The sequence below is a fragment of the Onychomys torridus genome, chromosome 13 (genome assembly GCF_903995425.1).
Source record: "Onychomys torridus chromosome 13, mOncTor1.1, whole genome shotgun sequence".
NCBI lineage: Eukaryota > Metazoa > Chordata > Mammalia > Rodentia > Cricetidae > Onychomys > Onychomys torridus.
In genome coordinates, this window is record NC_050455.1 from 25,000,611 (window position 1) to 25,027,943 (window position 27,333).

At 38.4% G+C, this 27,333-nt stretch overlaps 1 protein-coding gene across 7 annotated transcripts in view; it reads left to right on the forward strand.

The window, feature by feature from the left end:
• The window catches only part of Matr3 (matrin 3), a 41,945-nt gene that overhangs the window by 10,549 nt on the left and 4,063 nt on the right, over positions 1-27,333 (forward strand). Inside the window, exons 1-13 of one of the 7 annotated variants that reach the window (XM_036204368.1) lie at positions 1,444-1,576; positions 10,056-11,141; positions 15,896-15,957; positions 16,825-16,866; positions 17,193-17,305; positions 17,516-17,568; positions 19,991-20,116; positions 20,418-20,543; positions 20,728-20,895; positions 21,455-21,586; positions 22,538-22,581; positions 23,003-23,372; positions 26,728-26,950. In XM_036204368.1, coding sequence (XP_036060261.1) covers positions 10,230-11,141; positions 15,896-15,957; positions 16,825-16,866; positions 17,193-17,305; positions 17,516-17,568; positions 19,991-20,116; positions 20,418-20,543; positions 20,728-20,895; positions 21,455-21,586; positions 22,538-22,581; positions 23,003-23,372; positions 26,728-26,950 — 2,371 coding nt within the window. In that variant the 5' untranslated portion in view covers positions 1,444-1,576; positions 10,056-10,229. The other 6 variants (XM_036204373.1, XM_036204372.1, XM_036204370.1 and 3 more) reach the window with 6 other exon arrangements.

The following is a 27,333-nucleotide window of genomic DNA, read 5'->3' on the forward strand; positions in this document are numbered from 1 at the left end:
ATGGCTCTTTCCCACCTCCTCCGTCTTCTGCAATGTTACCTACAAAAGCACATTTTTACCCCTGGTTTTTCTTCTACCCGGGATTACTTCATTTTCTTTACTTGCCTAACAGTTTAACACCAGATATTAGCTTTCTCATTCCTCAGATTATTTATGCACATTTTGGTTTCAATTATCTGCATAGATTGCAATTGTCACAGTTGACGTTTTCTCTGAGGCCTAACTCCTGGGAGAAGCACTAAAATGAGGTAAAGTGCTAATTGTGAACCTGAGAGGTGGCTTTTGTCACCTGTCAAAGTGAACTGGTTATGTGTAAACAGCATTACCACCTACCTCATAGAAAGCATCCCGTAATTCATCTTGGTATGAAGAGTCTCTGCCTTCCAAATTCTGAGTTCTCCAGGAGTGGTTGCAGCCTATGGACTCTCTTTTATCTCAAGCGGAAGAATCTCAGGACCCAGGACGTTTTGCAGTTAAGAGTGGAGAACTCAAACCTGGCGGCGGTGGTGCACGCCTGTAATCCCAGCACTCGGGGGGCAGAGGCAGGTGGATCTCTGAGTTCCGAGGCCAGCCTGGGCTACAGAGTGAGTTCCAGGAAAGGCGCAAAGCTACAACAGGGAAACCCTGTCTCGAAAAACAAAACAGAACAAAAAAAGGGGAGAACTCAGTCAGGCGGTGGTGGCCACGCCTTTAAATCCCAGCACCGGGAAGGCAGACAGGCGGATCTCTTAGTTCCAGGCCAGCCTGATCTACACTGCAAGTTGCAGGACAGGCTCCAAAGCTACACAGGAAACCCTGTCTCGGACCCCCACTCTGGAGGTGGGGTGGGGGAGTGGAGAACTCTCAGCGAATACTCTCTCAGCATTCGCGTCTAGTAGCTGACAGCTGCCTGGTACTCCGGTTCCAGGGAGTACTAACACTGTTTTGGCCTCTGCTCTTAGAGACCTGCTGTCTTCAGAGACGACGAATTATGCCTTTTTCTTTTCCTTATTTTTTTTAAAGATGGTGCGATGGCCTTCTTAAGAGTAGAACTGCTCCCTCCACCCCTAATTAATTTTATGGCACCAGAGTTAGTTAAACCACTGAAACCATAGTTTCCTACGGTACGATCCTCGCCCGATACACCGGAGAGTATAGAGGCGCCCGGCTAACGCTGCATTTTTCGTTTTATTTATTTATTTACTTATTTGTCGGGGTTTTGCGGCATTCCTTAGGTGGCAGAGCGTTTGCTAGGGAGGTACCCGAACCTGTAACAAGCCCGTGCGGCTTTTCCCGCCTTCTCGGGAGGAAGAGAGGCAGATGAGGCTCAGCCCTCGGGACCAACGCTGGCCGCGTGTGTCAAGTCCCCACCCCGCGCAGGGGGCGGGGCCTAGCGCGTGCCGAGCCCGAACTGGGGCGGGGGGCGGGGGGGGGGGGGGGGGAGAGAGCTGGAGGTGGGAACGAGCGCTCTCGCGAGAGTGGGTTCTCGCTCGGTCGCCACCTCCTGCCAGCGCCGTTGCTGCGGGGGATTGTGGGAGCCTCCGCGTCCCGCTCGCTGCGAGAGGTAGCTCTCCTTTTCCCTCTCCCTTCCCCTAAGGTAGGCGTGAAGTGGGTAAGAGCCCGGGTGGGTGGCCGGGGCTGTCCGCGTCCGCGGCGAGCGGGGCAGCCGCCGTGGCCCCGGCTGCCGGGGGTCTGCGGCGCGCCGCCGTTCTCGCTCGCTCGCTCCCGCTCGCCGCCGCCGCCGCCGCTGCTGCCGCCTCCTCGGGCGCTGCGTATGTGAGCCGCCCGAGCGGCGGCCGCCATGTTAGGAGGAGTGCGGTGGCGGCGCGACCTGCCTCCCCGGGCCGCGGAGGTGAGCGGTTCCGCGGGGAGATGCGCAGCCAGCCAACGGCCCGGAATGCTGCAGGAGAGTCGGGGGTCCGGAGGTTTGCTCAGCCGCCGAACGCCCTGCGCCCTGGGCCGGAGGGGGGCGGGGGCGGAACGAGCCCGTTACACGCGGGCCGCGGAGGAGGAGGAGGAGGAGGGAGGAGCGTTGGACGCCGGAGGGACCGGCCGTCCATGGGGGCCTGCCGTTTGGGGAGGACAGTTGAGCTTAGGAAAGTTGGCGGGGAGCGCCAGTCCCAGATAGTGCGGTGGCCGTTTTTCCCTCTGGAAAGGTCCCCAAAATGGAGGACTTGGTAGGACCGGGAAAGCTTGCGCGTTCTGACCGACGCGTCTCCCCCCCCCCCCCCCCCGGCGTCGGTGGCCTTCCCGGCGTTCCCCGTCCCTCCCTCCGTACTGCCCCGTCCCCAAGACTCCCGCGTCCCTCACCCGCGCGCGGTTTTCGCCAGACATCTGGAACAATCCCTCCCCATCCCCCCCAGTTGCGTAAAAATGGCCGAAAATGAGACGTTGACGCTTGGTTTTTTGCATTGCCTCTTGGGCGCCGCTTTCTTGCATGCTCCTGGGTAGACTTGTTTGTTTAACCAGTCACCTCCCATTTTCTCTATCAAAATAGTCCCGGCTCCCCTGGACAGGGCCGTGTGTTGTGAGACCTTCCGGTTTCCAGACAAAGGGTTTGCAGGGCCGTGGTGTAGTGCTTCGGTCTGTCTTTTCACTGCCAGTGCTGTGCCGTGCTTTTGTGGTTTCCTTTTACCGTGGCTGTTCTTAGGCGCTTTTCCTCCTCTGTGACTCTGTCTAGTGGGCTAGCCCTCTTCTGTGGAATTTTGCTGTCTTGGATAGGTTACAGTTACTCCTAGACGTTTCTAGAACAGTTGTGGCGATTCTGGAATTTTCAGTCTTTTTTTTTTTTTTTTTTTTTTTTTTTTTTTTTTTTTGAGCTCTGAAATTTTGTGTCGCTGGTTTCATAGGAATTAGTCATGGGTTTTTTGTGTTGCTGCTGCTGCGTGTCGCCTATCTAAATAGGCTGTTGTCAGTCGATACAACACGCTTTGCCCAGGTAAATTTGGACTTGACGATGCCGGCAAAAATTACATCGCAGGCGGTTTTCCATAGGTGTTGGAAAGCTTCTTAAAAGCTCCTAATGGTTGGGCGTAGTGACGCATGCTTGTAATAGCGGCACTCGAGACCAACGGAGACCAAGAATTGCTGTGACTTCGGGGCCAGCCTTGGTAACATCAAGATTGTCTCAAAACGACATCCTTTTTCTAACAGTTAAGTCGCTCTAGGCATTATGTAGATTTCTTTCTGAGATCTTTGGAGGAACTCCATATTCTCCTGTCTCAGCATCCTGGATTACCTACAGGCTTGTGTCACCACGCCCAGTTATCTTCGTAATTTAGAACATTAGTATTAGCGATCTAGAAGAAGGGAGGGGGAAGTATTTTATTTCAAAAGACCCCAAGATTGCCTTTGCACTTAAATGTTTTTACAAACTCAAATGTCACTGAAATACATAAGATTCTTCTGGTTAGTTATATAATCCTTGAAAAAGATACATTTACCCATCAGGTCTTGGATTGAGGTTCTTTAAGCTTATATTTATTGGCATTTCAAGAGTGCTTAATTTTTGGTGTTTTTTTTTTTTCTCTCTCTCTTTTTTTTTTTTTTTTTTTTTTTGAGACACTGTAGCTTTGCGCCTTTCCTAGAACTCACTTGGTAGCCCAAGTATCTTGGTTCCCATAAGTGCTGTGGTAGAAGACAGTAGTATTAAATCTTTTTGGGTTTTTTTGTTTGTTTTGTTTTGAAACAAGTTTTTTTCTGGAACTGATATGTAAACCAGGCTGGCTTCGAACTCAGAAGAGATACACCTGCCTCTGCCTCCTGACTGCTGAGGTTAAAGGTGTTCACACCATACCCCTGCCTGAGTATTAAGTCTTAATTTTATAGTGACCATGCTACCAGTATGGTGGAAAGGTTGCACTTAAAGAAATTTATCCTAACAGTCAAATTGTGTTTGGTAATATTAATGGCAGTTTTTAAGTGTGGGGTTTTGTGTGTGTGTGTGTGTGTGTGTGTGTGTGTGTGTGTTTTGTTTTGTTTCTTTTGAGACAAGGTTTCTCTGTGTGGCTTTTCGCCTTTCCTGGAACTAACTCACCAGGCTGGCCTCGAACTCACAGAAATCTGCCTGGCTCTGCCTCCTGAGTGCTGGGATTAAAGGCGTGCGCCACCACCACCCAGCCAAAGTGTGGAATTTTAATTGATAGTTGAGTGGTTTTCACTCTTAGCATTCATTTGTGCATAGAGGCTCTGGATTTGTTGGTAGGTAATAAAAATTGACTGAAAAATTTTCAGTTTGGAGGAGGGGTGTTTTATTGTGAAAATGGAAATCTATACAGCTACTTTTAAATATTTTAAGAGGAGGGTAATATATTAGGAAGTGATTATGCTATACATAATTACATGGAAAGTCATTATTGATGTGAACTTTGATTTGTTAAAGAAATGTGTAGAAAAATATGTACCCAAAAATATTTTCTCTGGGGCGGAAGGATGGTTAAGAGCACTGACTGCTCTTCCAAAGGATCCAGGTTCAGTTTCCAGCACCCACATGGCAGCTCACAACTGTAACTTCAGTTCCAGGGAATCTGGCATCCTCACACAAATATACATGTAGGCAAAACTCTAATGCACATAAGATAGAAATAAATGATTTGAAAAAAATTTCAAATATTTGTTTTGTGTTGGATCATGGCACTATTCCTCAGGCTGCCCTTCAACTCTGTTTTCCTGCCTCTGCCTCCCACCTCCCAAGTCTAAGACAGCCACTAAACCTGCCTCCATTTGCTTTTGTAATGAGAAAAAATGAGCATGTAGGTATAAATAGTAGAAGTCCTTATCAGATCAGATTCTTATGGTTTTGAGCATTTCATACACTTTTAAGAAGAATTAATGTAGAAGTAGACCAGCTTCTGACAAAGTCTGGAAAATGTAATATTCAGAAATGACAAAAAGCTAGTACTTGCTAATATGATCGGGTATCCGATAATGTTTGTTAAATATTCTTAGAATAGCTATACAGAACATGTTCTTTTTGTTCTAAAATCCCCCCCTCCTTTTTTTTTTATAAACTGAGTCTCATTGTGTAAATCAGGCTGGCCTCAAGTCTCAGAGATACTGCTGCTGCTGCCACCTGCCCATTACTGGGATTAAAGGCATGTAACACCACACCCAGCTGTTCTGAAGTCCTTAATAAGAAATTTTATGTGGAAAACTGTAGATAATTAAAAGTAGAACAGAAAGAAACTAGAATTGAGAACATTTTAAATGTATAGTCTTTAACGGATTTTATATATAACTTTTCAAATTGAAATGGTGTGAGAAGGTTTGGGACTTTGGAGTTTACCATACAGAAGTTTATTTTTTAAAAATTAAGGCTATTTGGAATGCATAGTATGGCCCTCTTCCTACCTACCCATCCACCCCCACAAAAAATCCTCTTAAGGTTCTCAGCTATGTATGTCTTAAGTGTGATTGTTTGAATCAGGAACATGTTGGAAAATACAATGTTTCTGGGTTGGTTGCTTGTTTTTGGAAACAGGGTCTTGCTATAACTTTCTGGTGCTTGTGTGTGCAGTAGTGAATGCAGGCTTACATAAATGGACCATGTTTGAGGCAGAATCATACCCACACTTTGTACTCCGGGTTAGCTGGCTTTCCATCTTCTGGGATTCTCCTCTCTGACTCCCTTCTGTCTGTAGGAGTGTTGGGGTGCCAGTGCCCATGCCGTGCTTTTAACTTGTCCTCATGCTTGCACAAGTTTGTTCCCAGTAAGTCATCTCTAGCCCTATGCTGGTAGCTTTTATTGAAGCCTTCTGTAAAGTTTAATAAGTGACACAATTTTTTTTTTAAAGATTATTCGTAGGACCTTACACATTAAGTGCTCCAGTGGTGACCTACATCCAAGCCTCCAAATGAAAACTTGTTGTTTTTAAGAAGTGATTATTTTATATAACTGAGAGCATGGCACAAGATGTGGCAATAATAGACACCTTTCAACAGTGTTTTTCTTTTCTGGCATAGTTTGGATTTTTTTGTTTGTTTGTTTTTTAAGTGTGTGAAGAGATGTATAGTACAATACCAGGTGTCCTCAGAAATGCCATCCATGGTCTTGAGAGCAGATCTCATTTGGCTTGAAGTTACCAATTAGAATATAATACTTGGCCAAGCAAGCCCCAAAGACCTTCCTTGTCTTGCCTCTTCGGTACAGGGATTATATATAAGCTCCTTCTAATATACCCTTTTTTAAACTTTAGTTCTAGGGATTGATCTCAGGTTGAATTTGCAAGGCAAGCACTTTACTGACTGAGCTGTCCATCTAGACCTAGTATTTATTTTTTAACTAATTTTTAAATTTTATTTATTTTTTATGTGTTGGTGTTTTCCCTGCATGTATGTTTGTGTGAGGGTGTTAGATCCTCTGGAACAGGAGTTACAGACAGTTGTGAGTTGCTGTGTGGGTGCTGGGAATTGAACCCAGGTCCTCTGGAAGAGCAGTGAGTGCTCTTAACCACTGAGCCACCTCTCTAGCCCCTAGACCTAGTATTCTTGTAACTTTAAAAAAAATACAGGGGTGGCCCACACCTTTAATCCCAGCACTGGAGGCAGAGCCAGGAAGATCTCTGAGTTCAAGGCCAGCCTGGTCTACAGAGCAAGATCCAGGACAGCCAGAGCTGTTATACAGAGAAACTCTTGTTTTGAAAAACAGGACAAAGATGATGATGATAATATCTAATGCTCATTGTTGGTTTGTTTTGAAACAGGGTCTCGCTATGTAGCCCTAAATTCACTGTGTAGACTAGGATCCTCCTACCTCTGTCTCCCAAGTATAGATTTTAAAGTGATTTTCGTATTGTGATAATTGCATTTGTTTATTTCTATGTGTGGTACTGGCAGTTAAACTCAAGACCTCTCTCATGAATGCAAGTGAACTTATTCCCTTCTCCACTTACCTAAAGTGAAATTATAGGTCATGTTGGTAAGGTTCTTTTGTTTTCGTGTTTGGGGATGCTTTGTGTTTTGTGAATGGAAGATTGTGCGTTCATTAATGGGCATTTAGAATTTATGGGTAAATTGTATTTTGATACTTCTTAGGTTAGTTCTCTGAAGAGAGCCCAGACATCATCAAATTCTTTGTAGCTGAAAATGTACTTGCATTCATAATCTTCCTGCCTCCACTCTGCCAGTGCTCTGGAAGTGGAAGCAGGAGCTTCTTGAGTTTGAAGCCAAGCTGGAACAGTGGCCTTTATGCTAGGATCACAATTATGTGCCACTATCCCATTGTGGGGGGGTGAGTCCAGAGCTTTAAGCACTCTACTCATTGGGCAACATTTTGAGCTTTCAATCCCCTAATTTAAAAAAAATAAATGTTGTTTACTTATTTTGGGGGGTGGGCCACATGCCACAACAAGCATGTGAACAACACATGCCACAAGAAGAGAACTCTGAGGTCATTCTCAAACCTTTCTGTTTATTCCAGAGATCAAACTTGTGTCACTTCTGCACAAGAGCTTTTACCCACTGAGCCATCTAGATAGCCCCCTAGCCCTTGAATTTTTAATAAATCTTTAGTAATAAAGTATTTTAGTATTGTAATAACTTTATTAATGAGCAGCAGTTCCTGGGGGAGTGAGCCCTTTAAAAATGGCTTTTATATCTTAGGGTATTGGCTAAAAATGCTAGTAGCACCGTTTTCATATTCTCTAAGCAGTGCTTTCGTGCTTGATTTCTCCTCTTTGTTCTATTACACACTTTTTTTGAAGTGGAGTTCCATGATGTCTTAGGATTTATGTGTGGAACTGTGTATCCTCAAACTCAAAGGAGTCCTCCTGCCTCGGCTTCCAAAGTACTGAGATTATATTTATGAGCACTACTACTGGCCCGGGGTGAGAGTCTGAGGTGTGGCAATCTTTTTGGTTTGTGTCAGTTAAAAATCCAATTTAAGTTCTTTTTGCAGTGATATTTCTTCAGTGTTCTGTGTAGCTGCATTTTAAGTTGAAATTAATAAAATGGTTCTTGTGGAATTGGACCTTGTCATAGGATTTATATTGTTTGTCCTCCCTTTTCTGAGTTTTTCTAACATCATTTTCTGTTTTGTCTTTTAAATTATCTTTTACTTTAACTTAGTTTTCCAGATCCACTGTTTTCATGTAAAGTACAAAAATCTAATTGATGGCTCTGTAACTTAATGATGACTTAATTTAAAATTTTTAAAGTTTTTTTATGCACAATACATTATTTCTCTGGGATAGGAATAGTTCTTTTTCAGAAGATAGCCTTTTGCATAATAGAAGGCTTTGGCTGTAATGTGACCATCAAAGCTGGGATAAAACTAATGTTTTAAAAATGACTCATTTTTTTAAAAAAAAGAAAAATGGTGTATATAAAATATAGACATTAATACCAATGTTTGTAGTATTTCAGCCTGTTGCTCTGTATGGCATTTTAAAGATACTTTTTTTTTTTAAAGCCTTTCGGTTGGGGATTTAGCTCAGTGGTAGAGTGCTTGCCTAGCAAGCACAAGGCCCTGGGTTCATTCCTCAGCTCAAAAAAAAAAGCCTTTCATCTACTGTTCACTAACTCTTCTCTTCATTAATCTTACCTTAAAGCTTAAGCAGATTACAAAAGTGGATCTTGTCTAGAATTAGTTTCCTTGGTGTCTTTTCTCAAATTCATCTTTCTTGGTGTACAAAAACATCTGTAATTCCAGCTACCACTGATAGCATTTGTGTCTTACTTTATTACATCTATTTTTTTTTTAATCTAGTCCAAATCTTTCTTGCCTGTACCTTTTTTTTTTTAATTCTTCCTCTGCCACTGTGTTCGTCCAGTATATCCTTGCTTTATATCTATCATTGATGGAATTGATCCTATAATTAACTATTGGATATTTTCTGGGTTTTAGTGTAATAAAGTTTATTAAACTATAACACTTAGGGTGTATGGCTAATCAAAACATACAAAACTGAAGAAGCAATGCATCATAGTAGAAGTCTGTGGCAAATTGATCAGATTTATCTTGTATGTGATTGTGATTATAAAATTGTCTTACAGAAAATATTGGTTGTATTACGTCTTTAAACTAACGCTTTATGGGAATCATGTTAATACTTTGCACACTCTTATAACAGAGTTTGAGATGCAGTGCTAATGATTTAATGTTTCATCCAGAAACACATCTTGAAGGATCATAATCAGAATTAAAAGTTTTCAAGCTATTGGGCTATTCTTGTGAAGAGTTTGCAGAAATCTGTTAACAAGGTCTTAGATTTCATTTATGTGCTTTGAACTCTAGAGATGTATAGCCCTGAACATTAAATGAACAATAATAGTTGCTAACTTGGGGGTATTTCCCTTCTTTAAATCACCTGTATTTCCTGTACCTGGTTTTTTCTTGGTAGGTCTGTTTCTATACTGACCAAAATTGTTCTCCTTACCTTATAAGAGTAGGTATCAACTAAGCACTGCCTGGTATGGTCAGTAAGAAGGCAGTTAGTTGTGTGGCTTAAATTTGGGCAGAAATCCTTAAAATTGTAGGAAATTTACTTATTTTCCTTCACATCTGTCTTCACCTCAAGTTAATTTTGCTGCATGAAGGTCTCAACTGTTACTTGATCTTAGATCTTACATCAGATACTTGACACCCTAAGCTTCATTTACTTGTGAATTTACTTGGTTCTTTCTGAAAGTGATAATAGGTCTCATTTTCTAAAGCAGAATACAACTGGTTCATCTTTGACTTGCTGACCTTTATTTTTTTTTTAATTTTTTTTTTTAGTCTTCTAGAACTTAAGCATCATACTACAGAGTATGTTTTTATTCTTCTAAAAGAAGAAGCCCATCTATGTTTTCACTGAAATTTTGATGCACCCAAACATCTAGGCCTTGAATTTAAATGTTTTTAAGCCCAATATGAAACTCCCTTTGTTAAATTTCAGCATGAAAAACTACTTTTTAAATATCTATATGCAGGCTCTGCATACATCTGGAATCTGTTTAAGATATGTAATGAATTCCTTGTAAGTTTGAGATCTTAAGTGTTTTTTTTTTTAAATCAACATGATGCATAAGTTTTTTTTTTCTTAAAAACGGCATCTGCTTAAAGGGATTTATGACTAAAACTGCTTATTTTTCTACAGAGTTGTCTGCTGGTTCTCAGCTTGAAGAAGATTCTACAGTCCTTATTGATCCTTTTTCTTGGCGTTACCATTTTTGAAGCAAAGTTAACCTAGCTTTCTAGTTTGAGCTTTCTTTTTGACCGTCTTTAAAAAAATTTTTTTTGATCTATAAAATAGACAAGAGATAGTTCTACAATGTCCAAGTCATTCCAGCAGTCATCTCTCGGTAGGGACTCACAGGGTCATGGGCGTGACCTGTCTGCAGCAGGAATAGGCCTTCTTGCTGCTGCTACCCAGTCTTTAAGTATGCCAGCATCTCTTGGAAGGATGAACCAGGGTACTGCACGCCTTGCTAGTTTAATGAATCTTGGAATGAGTTCTTCATTGAATCAACAAGGAGCTCATAGCGCACTGTCTTCTGCTAGTACTTCTTCCCATAATTTGCAGTCTATATTTAACATTGGAAGTAGAGGTCCACTCCCTTTGTCTTCTCAACACCGTGGAGATGCAGACCAGGCCAGTAACATTTTGGCCAGCTTTGGTCTGTCTGCTAGAGACTTAGATGAACTGAGTCGTTATCCAGAGGACAAGATTACTCCTGAGAACTTGCCCCAAATCCTTCTACAGCTTAAAAGGAGGAGAACTGAAGAAGGCCCTTCATTGAGTTATGGTAGAGATGGCAGATCTGCTACACGGGAGCCACCATACAGAGTACCTAGGGATGATTGGGAAGAAAAAAGGCACTTTAGAAGAGATAGTTTTGATGATCGTGGTCCTAGTCTCAACCCAGTGCTTGATTATGACCATGGAAGTCGTTCTCAAGAATCTGGTTATTATGACAGAATGGATTATGAAGATGACAGATTAAGAGATGGAGAAAGGTGTAGGGATGATTCTTTTTTTGGTGAGACCTCGCATAACTATCATAAATTTGACAGTGAGTATGAGAGAATGGGACGTGGTCCTGGCCCCTTACAAGAGAGATCTCTCTTTGAGAAAAAGAGGGGCGCTCCTCCAAGTAGCAATATTGAAGACTTCCATGGACTCTTACCGAAGGGTTATCCCCATCTGTGCTCTATATGTGATTTGCCAGTTCATTCTAATAAGGTGAGTTAAAGCAACAGATGCTTCTAATTTCTTTTACATTGTAGTGCCTATTCTGTATTTACCTATATCTTTTACTCTAATTCTGTAGTCTGATGACATTGAGTTGATCAAGAATTGTTATACTTTTGAGAACACTTTATTTGGAAGGTAATTGTTTTTTAGCAATATAAACCAGGGCTTTACATTAATAATACAGTCTACCTAGAATGCTTCTGGCCACAAAGCTGTCATCCACTGGGGTTATCTTGTTGTTTTTTTGGCATCAGTTTGTTCTTCTTAATCATATTTAAGCAGGCTTTTTTCCCCCCCAGTCTGCTTTGTTGAATTGTTTTAAGCATTTTTTTTCTGAAAGTCAATGTGCTTTGCCATTTAGGATGCTAGATTTCAGCTTTCCATCTGTCTTGATTGCTGATTTGTATGTAGTCAAAGATATATTCTTGTACAATTCTCTTTTTTCCTTATCTGTGGCTACAGGGAAAGTTAATGTAGAGCCCTGGTGTGTGTTTCAGTATGTTTCATATTTTAGATTAGTTCATTCTTCCTTTTTTAATTTCCCTTTAACACAAACTCTCATACTATGACCGAAATTTTTCATCATTTTTTTTCTCTGTTTCCACAACTTCCTTAAACATGCTTCAAAGCTCACTTTTTATTATTCCATATTTATTGCATCTGTCCCTTTAGAGACTTTGATAAATCGTTGGCTACATTATCCAGCTCTGTGTTCCTTGTAAGAAAATTCTTTTTCTGACTTAGGCTTATTGTACTTCTGGAATAGTCATTTGTGGGGGGAAAAAACTAATTCTCCTTTAATTATCACATCTGGCAAAATGGAAACCTTTTCAAAATGCCCTTTTAAATGTCCTTCTCTTTCAACTTTTTCAGTGTTACTCATTCTCATGGAGTTTTTAAAATTCTATTTTTCAGTATATTATTGCAGTTGACTTAAGGTCAATGGCCCCACTAGCTTGATCTGTAATCCATGAACATCCATTTTTCCCGATGTGCTTTGTAGTAATCTATCTAACTAGAATAATTGCTATCATGAGATTGATTTTTATAGTCACTGTTACAGGGTTTTTCTTTACAGCAGCATCTGGGACATTTTCTTTTCATATATATCACTTTCTTTTAACTTCATTTTTTAGTGTTTTTTTTTTTTTAAATCCACGAGACTGTTAAATTTTTTTGTTTTATTGTTCTCTTTACTTTGATTAGATCTCAGCATTTTTATCTTTTAATCTTTTATTTCATATCAAATAAGTTAACATAAAAGCCAAAGTTAAGTGTGTAGGTTTTTCATTTAAGAAATAGAACCGCTGGGCGTGGTGGCTCACGCCTGTAATCCCAGCACTGGGAGGCAGAGGCAGGTGGATCTCTTGAGTTCAAGGCCAGCCTGATATACATACTAAGTTCCAGGCCAGCCAGGGCTACGTAGTGAGACCCTGTCTCAACAAAAAAATAGAACCTGGAGTTCTTAAAAAAAAAAAAAAAATCAACAAATCTTATTTGTTAGACATTTTTATTTTTCCCAAATTTGTTAGCTACACTAACTATGCCATGTAATTTATTTTGGTTTTTATTCTATACTAAACTTGAAGACTTAATCTGGTATAAATTAAAGCATTGAAAAAAGGTCCATTAAATTTGATTGGCTCCAGCGTTTTCTTATGTTACTTCTTAACCTCTTTACCAAGAAATATAGCAGAAATTATATGACTGGTCTGCTTAGAAAAGATTGCTAAATACCAAGGAAATATATTTACTATGATCAATTGAAAGTGATCTTAAAGAACTGCAAATCTTTGCTGTTGGAAGAAAGGAACACAAAAAAGGAACGATAAGAAGATTTGTCAGATACAAGTTTCTATTTTATATAAAAAAAATTTTTTTCCCTCCAAATTTTACTACTTCTAGTTCCCAAAAGCTACTAATGTAAATGAGTCTAAACTAACAAAAGAGCAGTTTGAAATACTTGAGGATACTTTGGATTAAGGAGTATTTTTAGCTTATAAAAAATGCTTGAGTTCTAGTTTGCATATTCTTCAAAATTATTAGGTATATTTAACAATTATTTTAGAGGACTTTTGCTTAACCATTGCGTTTATATAATTTGTGTTTGTAGGTTAGACCAATTGGAACACATTCAAGCAGTTGGATTTTCTGTTTTATAGTTGCCTCAACTTAGCTGATTTACTTCAGCAATGAACTGTTAACAGATACAGGTGTGACATGTTAAAAAAAATTTCTGTGGTGGACATAGACAATGAAAAAAATAAGTATCCTGCTCTCTGGTATCACTGCATAACTTGGAAAATCTGTTGTTTTCACTTAATGATAATGTTAAATGGCCTGCCTACATTATACAAAGTTCAAGAGAAAAGCATAATGTAACTTGTCATGATGGAGTGCCCTTATTTTATATTTGTAGGTGATTTTTAAGTAACTGTCTTGAGTTTTTTCTAGGCCACTTTAGAACATCAAGTAGCATATCTATACAGTCTCAAACTTCTTTCAAGTTCTTTTCACTTAAAGAAAATTGCCCGCTGCGGCTTTGTCTTATTACTTGAATTTCTATTTTTTTCCTTTAGGTATTATTTAGGTCTTTAAATTACATTCTATTCTGCCACTTTAGAAATCTTTTCAGAATGATTATTATAAAACTTCAATGTCTCAAAGAGCCTGGTGCCACATCTTTCATCTCAGTACTCAAAAAGCCATCTATGGCCCTACCTCAGAAAACAAAAAGGATACCTGAAAGACATAAGTGTGAGTGTAGGATTTTCCCCCCTAATAAACTTATAAATTCAAGAAGTGAATCCCTATTCTTTATCTCATATAGGAATTATGAATTCAGAATAGAATCCAGAAGGTTTTTGTGTTTTGTTTTGAATTCTTAGTCCTTATTTTAAGCTAGATATCAAGAGAATTAGGTACAGTGGAGCTGATTTATAATGGATGGGTTGGGAGGTACATGACTAATTTTCTAATCTTGGCCTTCTTTCTAGTACTTGAAAGACCAGCTACATTTTTACCATAAACTTGAAACTTAGAGGACATGGGGGATTGGATATAATTTCTTTTCAGCTCTGTGCCCTTTCCATCTCCTATAATTCAGAAGCATTCTTAATAGGGATAACATTTATTCTTTTCCTTAGACACTGCTTCTTAAGGGTAGATACTTGTATTTGAAGTTGTTCTGAAACTCTAGGTTGATGGTTTCGTTTTGTCCCTTTTCTGAATTTGTGAATTCACCTATGGCGCCTCTTGCTTACAGCCGTTTTAAAAATGGCTTCCAGAAATGGTCTATTGTGTTGCAAGTAGAAACTTTAGCCCAACTGATTGTATAACAGCTATGGAAATCTCTCAAGTTCCTATTAGCTATTACGGTTGAAAGACAATCTAGTTTTCAGAGATATTAAGAATAGTGGTTGATAGTAGTACCTCACATACCAAGTACTATTTTATTTGGATATATTCCATTTTAGTTCATTCACAAGGTTTTAATTAACTTTCTTAGAGCATGAACTATATATAGACTGTTAACAATATAAATCAAAATTAGGGTCCAATTTATAAAATGCCATGTTCAGCCTTAAAAGTAAAATTGTGTAATTTGATGTTATACTTTCATTTAGCTAAGGCTCTGTAATCACTTTGAGAAATATACATTGCCTGACCATGTTTATATTCTACTCAGACCTTTCAAGAACAGTGGCTATTTTAGATACTTTCTCAATTTGTGGAAATTGGTGAAAAATCAAAACTACTTGTAAAATAATGTGGATTTTTTTAAACAATGCAGTATAGATAACTTATGCTTGGCAGTGTTCAAATAGTTTGCCTTTATTGTTTCATTGGTTTTTCACCACCATAGTGGAATTTTGTTGCAGTGAATTTAATTTAGGCTTAGGAGTCATATCTAGTCATATTACACTTTAGGAAATAACCAAGGCATTTAGACAGCAAAGCCAACCTTTCCTAACTCTTACATTGGATAAAAAGTTAACTTGGTATTTTTCTTAGAGAAAGGAAAACTAATTTGAATCAAAAAAATTTAGTAAATGCTTTATATTTTAAACTAAATCACAAAAAAAGGAAATACTGATGAAATACATTGTTTCCCTCCTTAAAATTTGGAAAGATGCACTCCTTAAATTTGATTCTGTTTTAGGGAAATATGGGAGCTTAAATTTCTAACAAATGGGGAAAATTTCTTAGCTAAGCCATTAAATCTTGTTGGCCTTTTTGGACAGTGCTTTCACTGTTGTTTCATTTTGTTTTGTTTTTGCTACAGTAGAAAGTATAGTATACTTGGAATTTGCCTAAAAGTCTAGGTGAAATTAAAGATTCTACTTTAAATTTATTATTCACACACTTTAGATAGGATGATTTTGTTACACAGAGCATTACAAAATAATCAGTTCCAAAAATAATGGATACTTGAGTTTGGTCCACAGCATTTACTGTGCTCAGTTGACCTCAAGGTCCATTGTTCTTCTTGGTCTTTACTCTCTACACCTTTCCACAATTGTTGACCAAATTAATCCAGTTTTTCCAAGAATGTGCATAGAGTATTTGAGGGCAGGATCAAGCTTCAAGGACTCAGAAATGGTTTTAACTTAAACCACTGTGACTTAACGAATGAGGACGTGTTTTACAACCTGATACTGCATACACATTAATTTAATGGTTCACATGAAAATACTTTAGCTTTTACTTTTTGTTAATTCTCCTAATTTACTTTGCTGCAGGAGTGGAGTCAACATATCAATGGAGCAAGCCACAGTCGTCGATGCCAGCTTCTTCTTGAAATGTAGGAATTTGAAATACGTATAAAGCGTCCTTGTCATGAATCAGAAACAGCATTGTTGGTTTGGGGAAGTTCATCATTTACTTACACATATATTGTTACTGTCATGTAATTGATAATGTCCAGTTAATACTTAATTTCAGATGAACTATATATCTTCATGAATAGTAGATATAGTGATGCTTTGTTACTTTGTTTTTAATTGCTAGGATAAATGCACATTGGCCTGTTAATCACGAAATTTTTTTAGTAGAATTAATGAAAAGATAGCAGTTGATAATCAAAATCTATGATAGCACTTTAGTAATAGTTCATACATGCTATAGAACAAACAATATAGAGGAATAATTGAAAATTACTAGAAACCAAGTCAGTTTCCTCATGGAAAGCTTTTGACATATGTGGCTTACGTTCTGAATTTAGGCTGCTACATTGAAATGGAATTCAAAGAAACTGCCTACTATAGCAGATAATATTATCCATACATACCTAACTCCTTTGGGGCTGTCCTTTCTGGTGCCACAGCTTAATTCTGCTTTGATACCTAATAATTGGGGAAGGAAGTTGGGTTTGTTGTTGTTTGTTTTCCTCATATAACCTCCTTTCTAATTCCTTGTGCAGCACTTACCCTGCTTACAATTTAGCAAATATAGGATCATTTCAACATGCATCACTTAAATTTACAAGGATTGCAGGTTTATTCTATATCACTTGATGTCTGAAGTTCTTTTTGAAATAGGTTACATACTTTTGAAATGTAGATTCTCAGATAACTTTACTAATAAATCATCTCTGTTTTAGAGGCTTAAGGAGGCTACTTTGTGAAAAGAACCTTTTTATTTTAAAATTAATTTTCTGATCTTTTTAAAGCTATCCAGAATGGAATCCTGACAATGATACAGGACACACAATGTAAGTTTAAAAATTTTAGGCTATTGTTTATAAAGGGGATCAATGTAAGAAATCCCAAGTTTAACTCTTACGTTTCATAAGAATATTTTCTGTTTCTTCACCAAATAAGAATTTGATAATTTTTTTATGAAAGTACAAGTGTAAGGAATTTTCAGAAAATAACATAGTAATATTTCTTCTTTCCCTGCTATACATTTCCACTAGTTACCTTGTATATAAATACTTCTGAAGCTTAAAATAGTCATAGTTATGTAAGAGGTGCTTTGATATAATTTTATGTGATGAATCTCTTGATTGTGCTTCATTTATTTTGTTGTTATTACTAGGGGCGATCCCTTCATGCTCCAGCAGTCTACAAACCCAGCACCAGGAATTCTGGGACCTCCACCTCCTTCATTTCATCTTGGAGGACCAGCAGTTGGCCCAAGAGGAAATCTGGGTGATTATATGAAATTCATATTGCCTTTTCTAGTAACTAGCTATAATTGCTTTTAGTGTAAATGGTAGTGTCAGAATATCCATTAAAAAGTTCTTTTAAAGTAACAGAGCATGAGAAGAGTCTTCCCATTGTATTTGAAATAAACTACCTTGCTTTATAAAGGAAGTATATTTTTTGTGACTCTTTACAAAAATTTTTTCCCCTGCACAGGTGCTGGTAATGGGAACCTACAAGGACCAAGACACATGCAAAAAGGCAGAGTGGTCTGTAGTACAGCTAATTGCTTTTCTCATAATTGCTATTGGTGGGGAATGTGATTCCACTTAAATACTTATTCATTGAATCTTTTGGGGGTGGTGGAGGTGTTTTGAAGCAGGGTTTCTCTGTGTAGCTCTTGGCTATTGTAGACCAGGCTGACCTCACATTCAGAGATCCACCTGCTACTGCCTCTGAGTGCTAGGATTTAAAGGCATTTACCACCATGCTGGACTGCTTATTGATACAAATCTTAACCTTAGTCCTAATAACAGGATGGATATTTTAATTTGAAAACTATTAAGCTTGCTAGATGTGGCATGTGTTTAATCCTAGCATTCAGGCCAGCTGGGGTGACATAATGAGACCCTTTTTTTTTTTTTTTTTTAAGGGGGGGTTTAAAGCTGTCCTGCTTTTACATGACTGGTAATAGTTAAAAGACCTTACCTTGATTGAGAATCTTAGGAACTTTGGTATCCAGTTGTGTGCATAGTTTTCATTAACAGAATCTCGGTTGGAACGATGCTTTAACAACTGAATTTGATTCCCAGGACCCACATGGTAGAAGGGAAAAACCAACTCCTACAAGTTAGTTGTTCTCTGACTCCCACACTAATATGATAGCATGTAAATGCCCACACATACAGTGTGCTCATGGATTTTTTTTTTTTTTTTTTTTTTTTTTTAAGCTGAGGACCGAATCCAGGGCCTTGTGCACTGAGCTAAATCCCCAACCCACACATGGAATTTTTTAAAGTGTAATAAGGATCTGTAGAGAAACTTTTTGAAACTTGACAGTAATAACCACCATTTGATTTTTTTTTTTTTTTAATTTATTCTAGTCCATGCAATGTGGCAAACGCCTTTAATCCTATCACTCACAAAGACCGATAGGCTGATCTGGAGTTTTAGGATAACCAGAGCTACATAGTCAGACACTATCTGAAAAAAAAGTGAATGAAATTATTCTAATAACATTTAATATGCTGTGTACTTAAAATTCTCTAGGATGGTAAAAAGTTATTAAGTAATAACCTTTTTTGGTTAGTTATAGAATAAACATTTTAATGCATAGTGTGGTTTTTGCCTTTTTTTTTTTTTTTTTTTTTTTTTAAATTGGGAATCAAACCTAGGGCCTTGACTATGGTAGGCAAGTACTTAACCACTGTGGTACAGCCCCCCCCCCCCTCCCCTTGTGTGTTTTGAGAGTTGCTCAGGCTGTGCTTAAACTCTGTTGCTGGAGGTCTCAGCCTCTCAAGTAGCTATACCTCCAGATCCAGCTTCTTTCTTTTCTTTTTAATACAATATATTTTGATCATCGTCAGACTTGGTAGTGCCTGCCCTTAATCCTGGCACTGGAAGCAGAACTCTGAGTCTACAAAGTGAGTTTGACAGCCAGCACTGTTACACAGACAAACCCTATCTTGAAAAACAAAAAATATATATATATTTTGGTTGTATTTTCCCCCCCTACCACAGACACTCTCCTTCCTACCCACCCAAATTTATGTTTGTGTTTTCTCTCTCTCACACACACAAAATCCTGAAAATCAAAACAGTTAAAGATCAATAGGGAAGATAAACAAAAAAGACAACAAACAAACACACACAAAAAAAACAGAAGTAGTCCTTAAAATTACATTAGTGAGGGACCAGAGATCCCTCAGCAGTTAATAGCACATTCTGCTCTTAGAGGTGACCCAAATTTGGTTGCCAGCTCCCATGTTGGGTAGCTTGGAATGGTTTCTGATTCTAACTCCAGAGAATCTAACTCTTTTGGCCTCCACATGTTGGAGAATATTATTTTAAGGTGTGTTACTTTGGTTTCTGCGGCATTTGTTTAACTCTGTGAAGCTGTCTTACTGTGCTTGTCTAAAACATCTGATGATCCAATTAAAAAAATGAATGGCCTATAGCAAGGCAAGAGAAAGGGTAGGTGGGGCTGGCAGGCAGAGATAGTGTATAGGAGAAAACTGAACGAGAAGTAGTCAGAAGGAGGACATCAGGATACAGTGAGCTATGGAGTAAGAAACAAAGATATACAGAAATAGAGAAAGATAAAAGTCCAGAGGCAAAAGATAGACGGACTAATTTAAGGAAAGCTAGCTAGAAACAAGCCAAGCTAAAGGCCAGGCATTTATAAGTAAGAAAAAGCTCTGTATTTATTTGGGAGCTGGATGTCAAGCCCCTCAAAAGAGCATTAATAACAAACAATATCCACAAGCAGTTAAGTGAAAATACCCACACATAAAATAAATTTTATGTAAAAATTATGGGTGCACAAATGAGTCCTAGCTATTTGACCCAGGAACTCGTGCTTACACATGCTAAGTATATACTATTGTCACTGAAACATATATCCAACTCCCTCAAAATGCTTTTAAAAGGACTTTTATTGACTTTTTCCCCCCTTTTTCCTCCAATGCATAGGAAACCAGCCGAGTTGTTCACATTATGGATTTTCAACGAGGAAAAAACTTGAGATACCAGCTATTACAACTGGTAGAACCATTTGGAGTCATTTCAAATCATCTGATTTTAAATAAAATTAATGAGGTATGAGTAGGAATATCAGTTATTCATAGCACTAATGTTAAAGAAATTGAGTGGTTTTAGATTAATGGAAAATTATGTGTAATTTGAAATATCAGAAGAAAAAATATATCCTAATGTTAAATAGATTTTTAGTAAATGTATAGTTTGTGAGCCCTGAGTAAAATATCAGCTTGACAACACTGATCTTTTCATTTTGATTATTGAAGATGCGTCCGTCCTATTAGATTATGAAATACAATCATGTAAACCCTATAAAGATTGTGAGTAATGGTTTTAGGAATTTCTTTTTGTGTAATTTTAGGCATTTATTGAAATGGCAACCACAGAAGATGCTCAAGCTGCAGTGGATTATTATACAACCACACCAGCATTAGTATTTGGCAAGCCAGTGAGAGTTCATTTATCCCAGAAGTATAAGAGAATAAAGGTTAGTAATAGCCTTTCATTTGTCCTCCTAGTCCCTAGGTTATATGTAATCAGCTTAAATCATTTTTATATTTGTTAACTTTGTTGTTTAAAAGCTAGGCTAGTAGTAGTTGTAGCATACCTGCCAACCTTTAACTTGCCTTTCAGTTATTTAAAATTTACTTTTTTTTTTTTTTTTTTTTAAGAAACCGGAAGGAAAACCAGATCAGAAGTTTGATCAAAAGCAAGAACTTGGACGTGTGATACATCTCAGCAATTTACCACATTCTGGCTATTCTGACAGTGCTGTCCTCAAGCTTGCTGAGCCTTACGGGAAAATAAAGAATTACATATTGATGAGAATGAAAAGTCAGGTAATAGCACATGGGAAGGTTTTTAAGAGCAGTTTCTCAATGTACTTTAATATAATTTTACTGGGAGTGGATGTCAGTAGTAGAAATGCATTAGTTTGTGGGTTGAAAATAATATTTTAGTTAGATGCTCATGGTTAAGCATTTTTAAAAGTACAAAGTAGAAAATAAATTGTTTTCTCCTCTCATGATAGAAAATTAGTTTGCTTTTAGAGTTTCTTCCTAAAGATTTTACACATATATAGACACCCAGCTTTGAGGATTTGGGTAGTGATTATGGGTTTTAAGTGTGATACACCGTGACAGCCAGCCCTTCAGAATCCACATTTAGTAGCTAAATTCACTTTACTCATATTTGAATTGTTTATGTAAAAATTTCAGAGGACAGGGTGAACAAGGCTTGCATGCCCCCAGAATCAGTCAGGAGAGTATTGGGGGGTTTTGACACAGGGTATACAGTTGCTCTGCTGAAGGTTGCACAATATAGAATAACATCGTTTTCATATAGTTCTGTGGAAAATAATGTCATTGTGGATTTCTCTCCTTCCTTCCCTCCCTCCAGGCTTTTATTGAGATGGAGACCAGAGAAGATGCAATGGCAATGGTTGACCATTGTCTGAAGAAGGCACTTTGGTTTCAGGGGAGATGTGTTAAAGTTGACTTGTCTGAGAAATATAAAAAACTGGTGCTGAGGGTATGTAGTCCTTTAATAGTTTTAACCTCTTAGGTGACAAGGTCTAATTATGTAACCCAAGCTACTAGTTTCAATTGATTGTACTGCTTTGGCTTCCTAAACAAAAAGACACAAAAGTGTTTCCCATCCACCTTTTGGGGAGGAGAGGCAAAGGATAGGCAGGGTTTTGCTAAGAACCTTAGCTAGGGCTCACTGTAAATCACGCTGGCCTCAGTCAGTCAGTAGACCATCTGTACACTGATGTCCTTCATGGTATTGAGCCTTTTTTGCATTTACTTTGTGGGTATACAAGTGCCACTGAACGTGTGTGATTACCAGGTTTGGGACAGTCACCTTTACCTACTGAGCCAATTCACATGGTGGCACACATTAATCCTAGCACTCGAGCTCAGACAGGTGGATCTCTGAGTTCAAGGCCAGCCTGGTCTACATAGTGAGAAGGTGCCACCTCCCCACTCCCCCCAAAAAAACATAAGTGGTTGCTATGGTTGGTTTTTGGTGGTGCTGGTGGTTTTTAGGTTGTCTTTTCTGTGTTGAGACAGGGTTTCTCTGTAACCCTGGCTTTCCTAAAACTCACTCTGTAGGCCTGGCTGGCCTTGAACTCACTCATGTACCACAACCCTGTGCCTTTTTTATATATATATATATAAATCTTAAAAAAAGAACTTTGATTTTCAATAGCAATATTGTGTTTTGTGAAAGCATCTCCATTTCTCTTTCTTGTTTGACGTTTGTAAGAGTTACACTACCAAAATGTTTATTGCCCATTTTGTTGGTTTGGTGGTTGAACTTTTCAACTCTTGGCAGATTTTTTTGTGTGTGATTGTACAGACTGAGGGATATAAATAGATTATATAAAGGAGGGTTGCAGAATGTTCCTTGGTTGATATATTTATTCTACCAGTGGATAAAATTTAATGTATTTAATTTCTCAAAACTTTTGTCTTTTAGATACCTAACAGAGGCATTGACTTACTGAAAAAAGACAAATCCCGGTAATTTCATTTTGCGTATATCTATATATTACATAATAATTACTAGTCTTTTCACTATGACAAAGTATCTGGCCAAAGCATCTTCAGGAAGGAACAGTTTATTTTTGCTCACAAGTTCAAAGACACAGTGAATAGGAAACAATGGCTGTGAGAGTTTGAGGATACTGGTCTAATTGCATCAGTAGACAGGAAAAATAAATAACTATAAATGCTTCCATTCATTTTACTTTCTCTTTTTTATTAAATTGAGGACCCCAAGCAATCCATGGAGTGGTGTCACCCACATTCAGGATAGATCTTCCCACTTCCCACTAGCTGACCTGATCTTAGGTCTTAGGAAATTGGCAATCATAGTAAACATACTGACATTAGGCTTTTATTTTTCAACTTGGCAAACAAAATGTGCATCTGTCTTATTCAGGAAAAGATCCTATTCTCCAGATGGAAAAGAGTCCCCAAGTGATAAGAAGTCCAAGACTGATGGTTCACAGAAGACTGAGAGTCCAGCTGAGGGTAAAGAACAAGAAGAGAAGTCAGGTGAAGACGGTGAGAAAGACACCAAGGATGACCAGGCAGAACAGGAACCCAGTATGCTTCTTGAGTCTGAAGATGAGCTGCTTGTCGATGAGGAAGAAGCAGCAGCTCTCCTAGAAAGTGGTAGTTCCGTGGGTGATGAGACTGATCTTGCTAATTTAGGGGATGTATCATCTGATGGGAAAAAGGAGCCTTCCGATAAAGCTGTGAAAAAAGATGCAAGTGCTTCAGCAGTATCCAAGAAAAAACTTAAAAAGGTAAATTTTATATTTGTTTTAATTAGAACACTTGGTCAGATCAATTTTTCTTGTGTACTTTTTTTTTTCTTAGGCAGAAAAACATTTAAAGAGGAAACTACAATAGAAACACTGTCTTACAGCTACAAAAAAAAGTCAACTCTTTGTTTTTCAAGACAGGGTTTCTCTGTGTAACAATCTTGGCTGGCCTTGAACTCACTAAGATCCACCTGCCTCTGCCTCCCAAGTGCTGGGATTAAAGTAATGAGCCATTAGTGCCTGGCTCTAATAGTCAATTTTTAAAGAAAACTTGTAACCAAAGTATAAGAAAGACTTTAAACTAGGTGAGCTTTTGTCTTGCAGTGGTAATTATTAAACCCTGGTATGTTTGGATTCAAGAAGATGTTAGCCAGGCATAATGGCATATCTATGTGATCTCAGCATTTAGGAAGGTAGAGAAAAGTGACTCAGAAGTTTAAGGTTCGGCTGCGCAACATAGTGAGACCCAGACAACTACAAAGATAGGGTTATGAGTTTGAAATTCAGTAATTCCAGTTATTTTAACCATTTAAAAGTTATTTTTGAATGCCAGTTTTGATAGTAAATTCATCACTCCAGGAGAAGGCAGAGGCAGGCATAATTCTGGGAAGTCTAGTACAGAAAGACCATGGCTACATAAAGAGATCCTGCCTCAAAAGCCTTTTTAAAAAAGAAAGGAAAGACAGGATATTTTTGAGGCCTGCAAAGATGGCTCAGCAATCCTGTTTCTCCAGAGGACCCAGGTTCAGTTCCTGTCACCATCGGGTAGCTTACAATAGCCTGTGACTCCAGTTCTAGGGGATCTGATGCCCTCTTCTAGCCTCAAGCACCTGCATGCACATGATAAACAGAAACTCACATGCACACACCTATACACATCAAAAATTGATTACTAATTTTTTTTACTAAGCTTTTTCGGAAGACTTAGATTTTGTTTTAGTGGCTTTTAAGGGAATTATACTAGAAAATGAAGGCTAGAGATGATGCCTAGTGGTAGAGTGTGTTTGCTTAGTGTTCACAATCCCCAGCACTACATAGAAACTATATAGTGGCACACACCTGTGGTCCTGGCAGTCAGAGGCAGGAACTCAGATTTAGAAGTTCAAGGTCATCCTTAGTTATGTGGGGAGCTTGAGGTAACCATGGAATACATGAAACCTTGTCTCCCAAAAAGAAATGGTTGGTGGTCCCTAAGGAATGACAACCAAGATTTCCTCTAGCCTTCATGCTGGCAGGCACAAAATAATATGCTGTGTCAAATAAGGGGTAATATAGTAAAATGTTGCCTTTAATTGAAGCCCTTGGGAGGCTGAGGCAGGCAGATATCTCTGAGTTTGAGGCCAGGCAGGGATACACAGAGAAACCCTGTCTCAAACAAAAAGATATTAAAATGTCTTTGTGAGCTGGGTGTTGGTGGTGCACGCCTTTAATCCCAGCACTCGGGAGGCAGAGGCAGGCGGATCTTTGTGAGTTCGAGGCCAGCCTGGTCTACAGAGTGAGATCCAGGAAAGGCACAAAGCTACACAGAGAAACCCTGTCTCGAAAAACAAATAAAATAAAATGTCTTTGTAACCCCTTTAGGGTTGATCCGTTATGGTATCAAGAAAAGTTTTTGTCATTTCTATGGATTCATTCTGCTATTCCAAAACTAGTATTTACTTTTAAAATTTTGATGACTTAGTCACATAACTTTAATTTTTCTGACTAGAAAATTCAATTTTAATGTTTCCCTTATAAGACCTAATGACTTACTTGAACTCATGTTGTAATCTTTTTCTAAGCTCTCTTAGTCTTTATAATAACCATAGTTAATAGGTGGTATTATCCCCATTCCATAAATTAAGAATTTAAGCATGAAGAATTTCGGTATGTTGTCCTAGTTGGTGACTTTTTTAAAAGATTTATTTATTATGTATACAGTGTTCTGTTTGCATATATCCCTGCAGGCCAGCAGAGGGCGCCAGATCTCATTATAGATGGTTGTGAGCCACCATATGGGTGCTGGGAATTGAACTCAGGACCTCTGGAAGAACATTCAGTGTTCTTAGCCTCTGAGCCATCTCTCCAGTCCCGTAGTTTGTGACTCTTAAGTGTCAGAGCAATAGCGTTGGTCTGCTCCAATATTATTAAACCATTTCACTATATCAAGCTGATGTTTTGTTCTAATGAAAGTTGTATCGTAGAAACTGTGAGTTCGGAGAACATTACTCAATTTAAGCAATTTCTAAAACTCATTTCTTAGCATATTTGTCTGAGAAAGTATAAAATATGAAATTTCTTTTTTTATTATTACTTATATTAATGGTGCTGAGTATAGAACCTTGGGCCGGACAAGGATTAAGCAGACTACACTGGGTCTTTTTGTTTTCTAGTGATTTCTCTATTTTTATTTTATGTGCATTGGTTTTTGACTGCATATGTTGTATGAGGGCATTGGCTCCCCTGGAACTGGAGTTACAGACACTTGTGAGCTGCCGTGTGGGGTCTTAAGAATTGAACCACATCTTCTGGAAGAACAGTCACAGCTCTTAACCACTGTGCCATCTCTCCAACCTGAATATAAATTTTCTTCTGTCTGATATTTTCTTAGATGAGGCAGGCTTTCCATTTGGTGAAGTATGAGTTTTAGTGGGCTTCATGTCATTGAAGCTTGGTGGATTTGTTTTTCTAGGGAGTTGTTTTTTCATAGGGGGTCAAACTGATGGCAACACATTAAAAGAAAACGCTTCATCACTGATGAGCAGCAACCCTAACCCCCATTATTTAACTTTATGACAAGCTAAATGCTTGCTACTGACCCATCCTGCTGTGCTGCTTAAGAGTATATGCAGTAAACTTGTTTCCTTTCTTTTAAAAAAAAAAAGCTGAGTTCTTTCTGAAGTCATTATTCTAGCAGAAAATTTTCCTTTCTTAAATTATCCATTCATTCTTAAGGATAGTGCTGAGGACTGACTCTGGGGCTTCATACAGGCTAAGAAAGTATACCATCTGTGAGTTGCATTTATAGCCCAAGAAAATACTATTTTGAGATAATGAATAAATACAAAGACAAGTCAGGCACAATAGGAAAGCAGAGGGATTATGATCTCTAATTTGGGCCAGGTCGACATAGTAGTAAGAACCTGTCTCCAAATAAAATAAACAAATCAAAGGGATACTGCAGGATTATTGTTGCAGAGTGTATTTATCTTTCTTAACAGCGTCATTTCCCAAGGAATATGGAAGGTTTTGTCATTCTAGATGAGATCGGTAATGAAGATTCCAAAGTTTAAAAAGTACATAAATCAGGTATGACGTTTAAACCTGGTGACAAAAATGATGGTTTGGTTTAAATTAGGTGGAAAAGATGGAGGAACTTGATCAAGAAAATGAAGCTGCGTTGGAAAATGGGATTAAAAATGAGGAAAATACAGAACCAGGTGCTGAGTCTGCCGAAAATGCTGATGATCCAAACAAAGACACAAGTGGAAATGCAGATGGCCAAACGGACGGAAGCAAGGAAGACTGTACCATTCCAGATGAGTATAGGATCGGACCATATCAGCCCAATGTTCCTGTTGGTGAGCTTTAAAGACTCTCTGCTTCCTTCCCTTCTCATTCTCCCAACAATCTAGTAAAATAAGATTTAAAAGTTGATCTTATGTAAGTTCTGATAGTATGTAAAGTTATCTTCTCCCTCCCCACCATTAATTTGTAAACTTACACTGACATTGCTCTATTTCCCTCTTCATGTGTCTCCTAATTTTGTATTATGTTACCATTCCACTATGTTCTCTCTACTCATAATGATTTCTAAAATTACACATTTGCTTTTTGTTTTGTGTTTGTTATATTATTGTCTTCCATTTTAATGAGTACAGATAGGTAGGACCTTGAATATCAGTTAAGTAAAAATTAGAGTAATATGCTATTGTTTGTGTTTTTAGCTTAGGCCATACTGGAC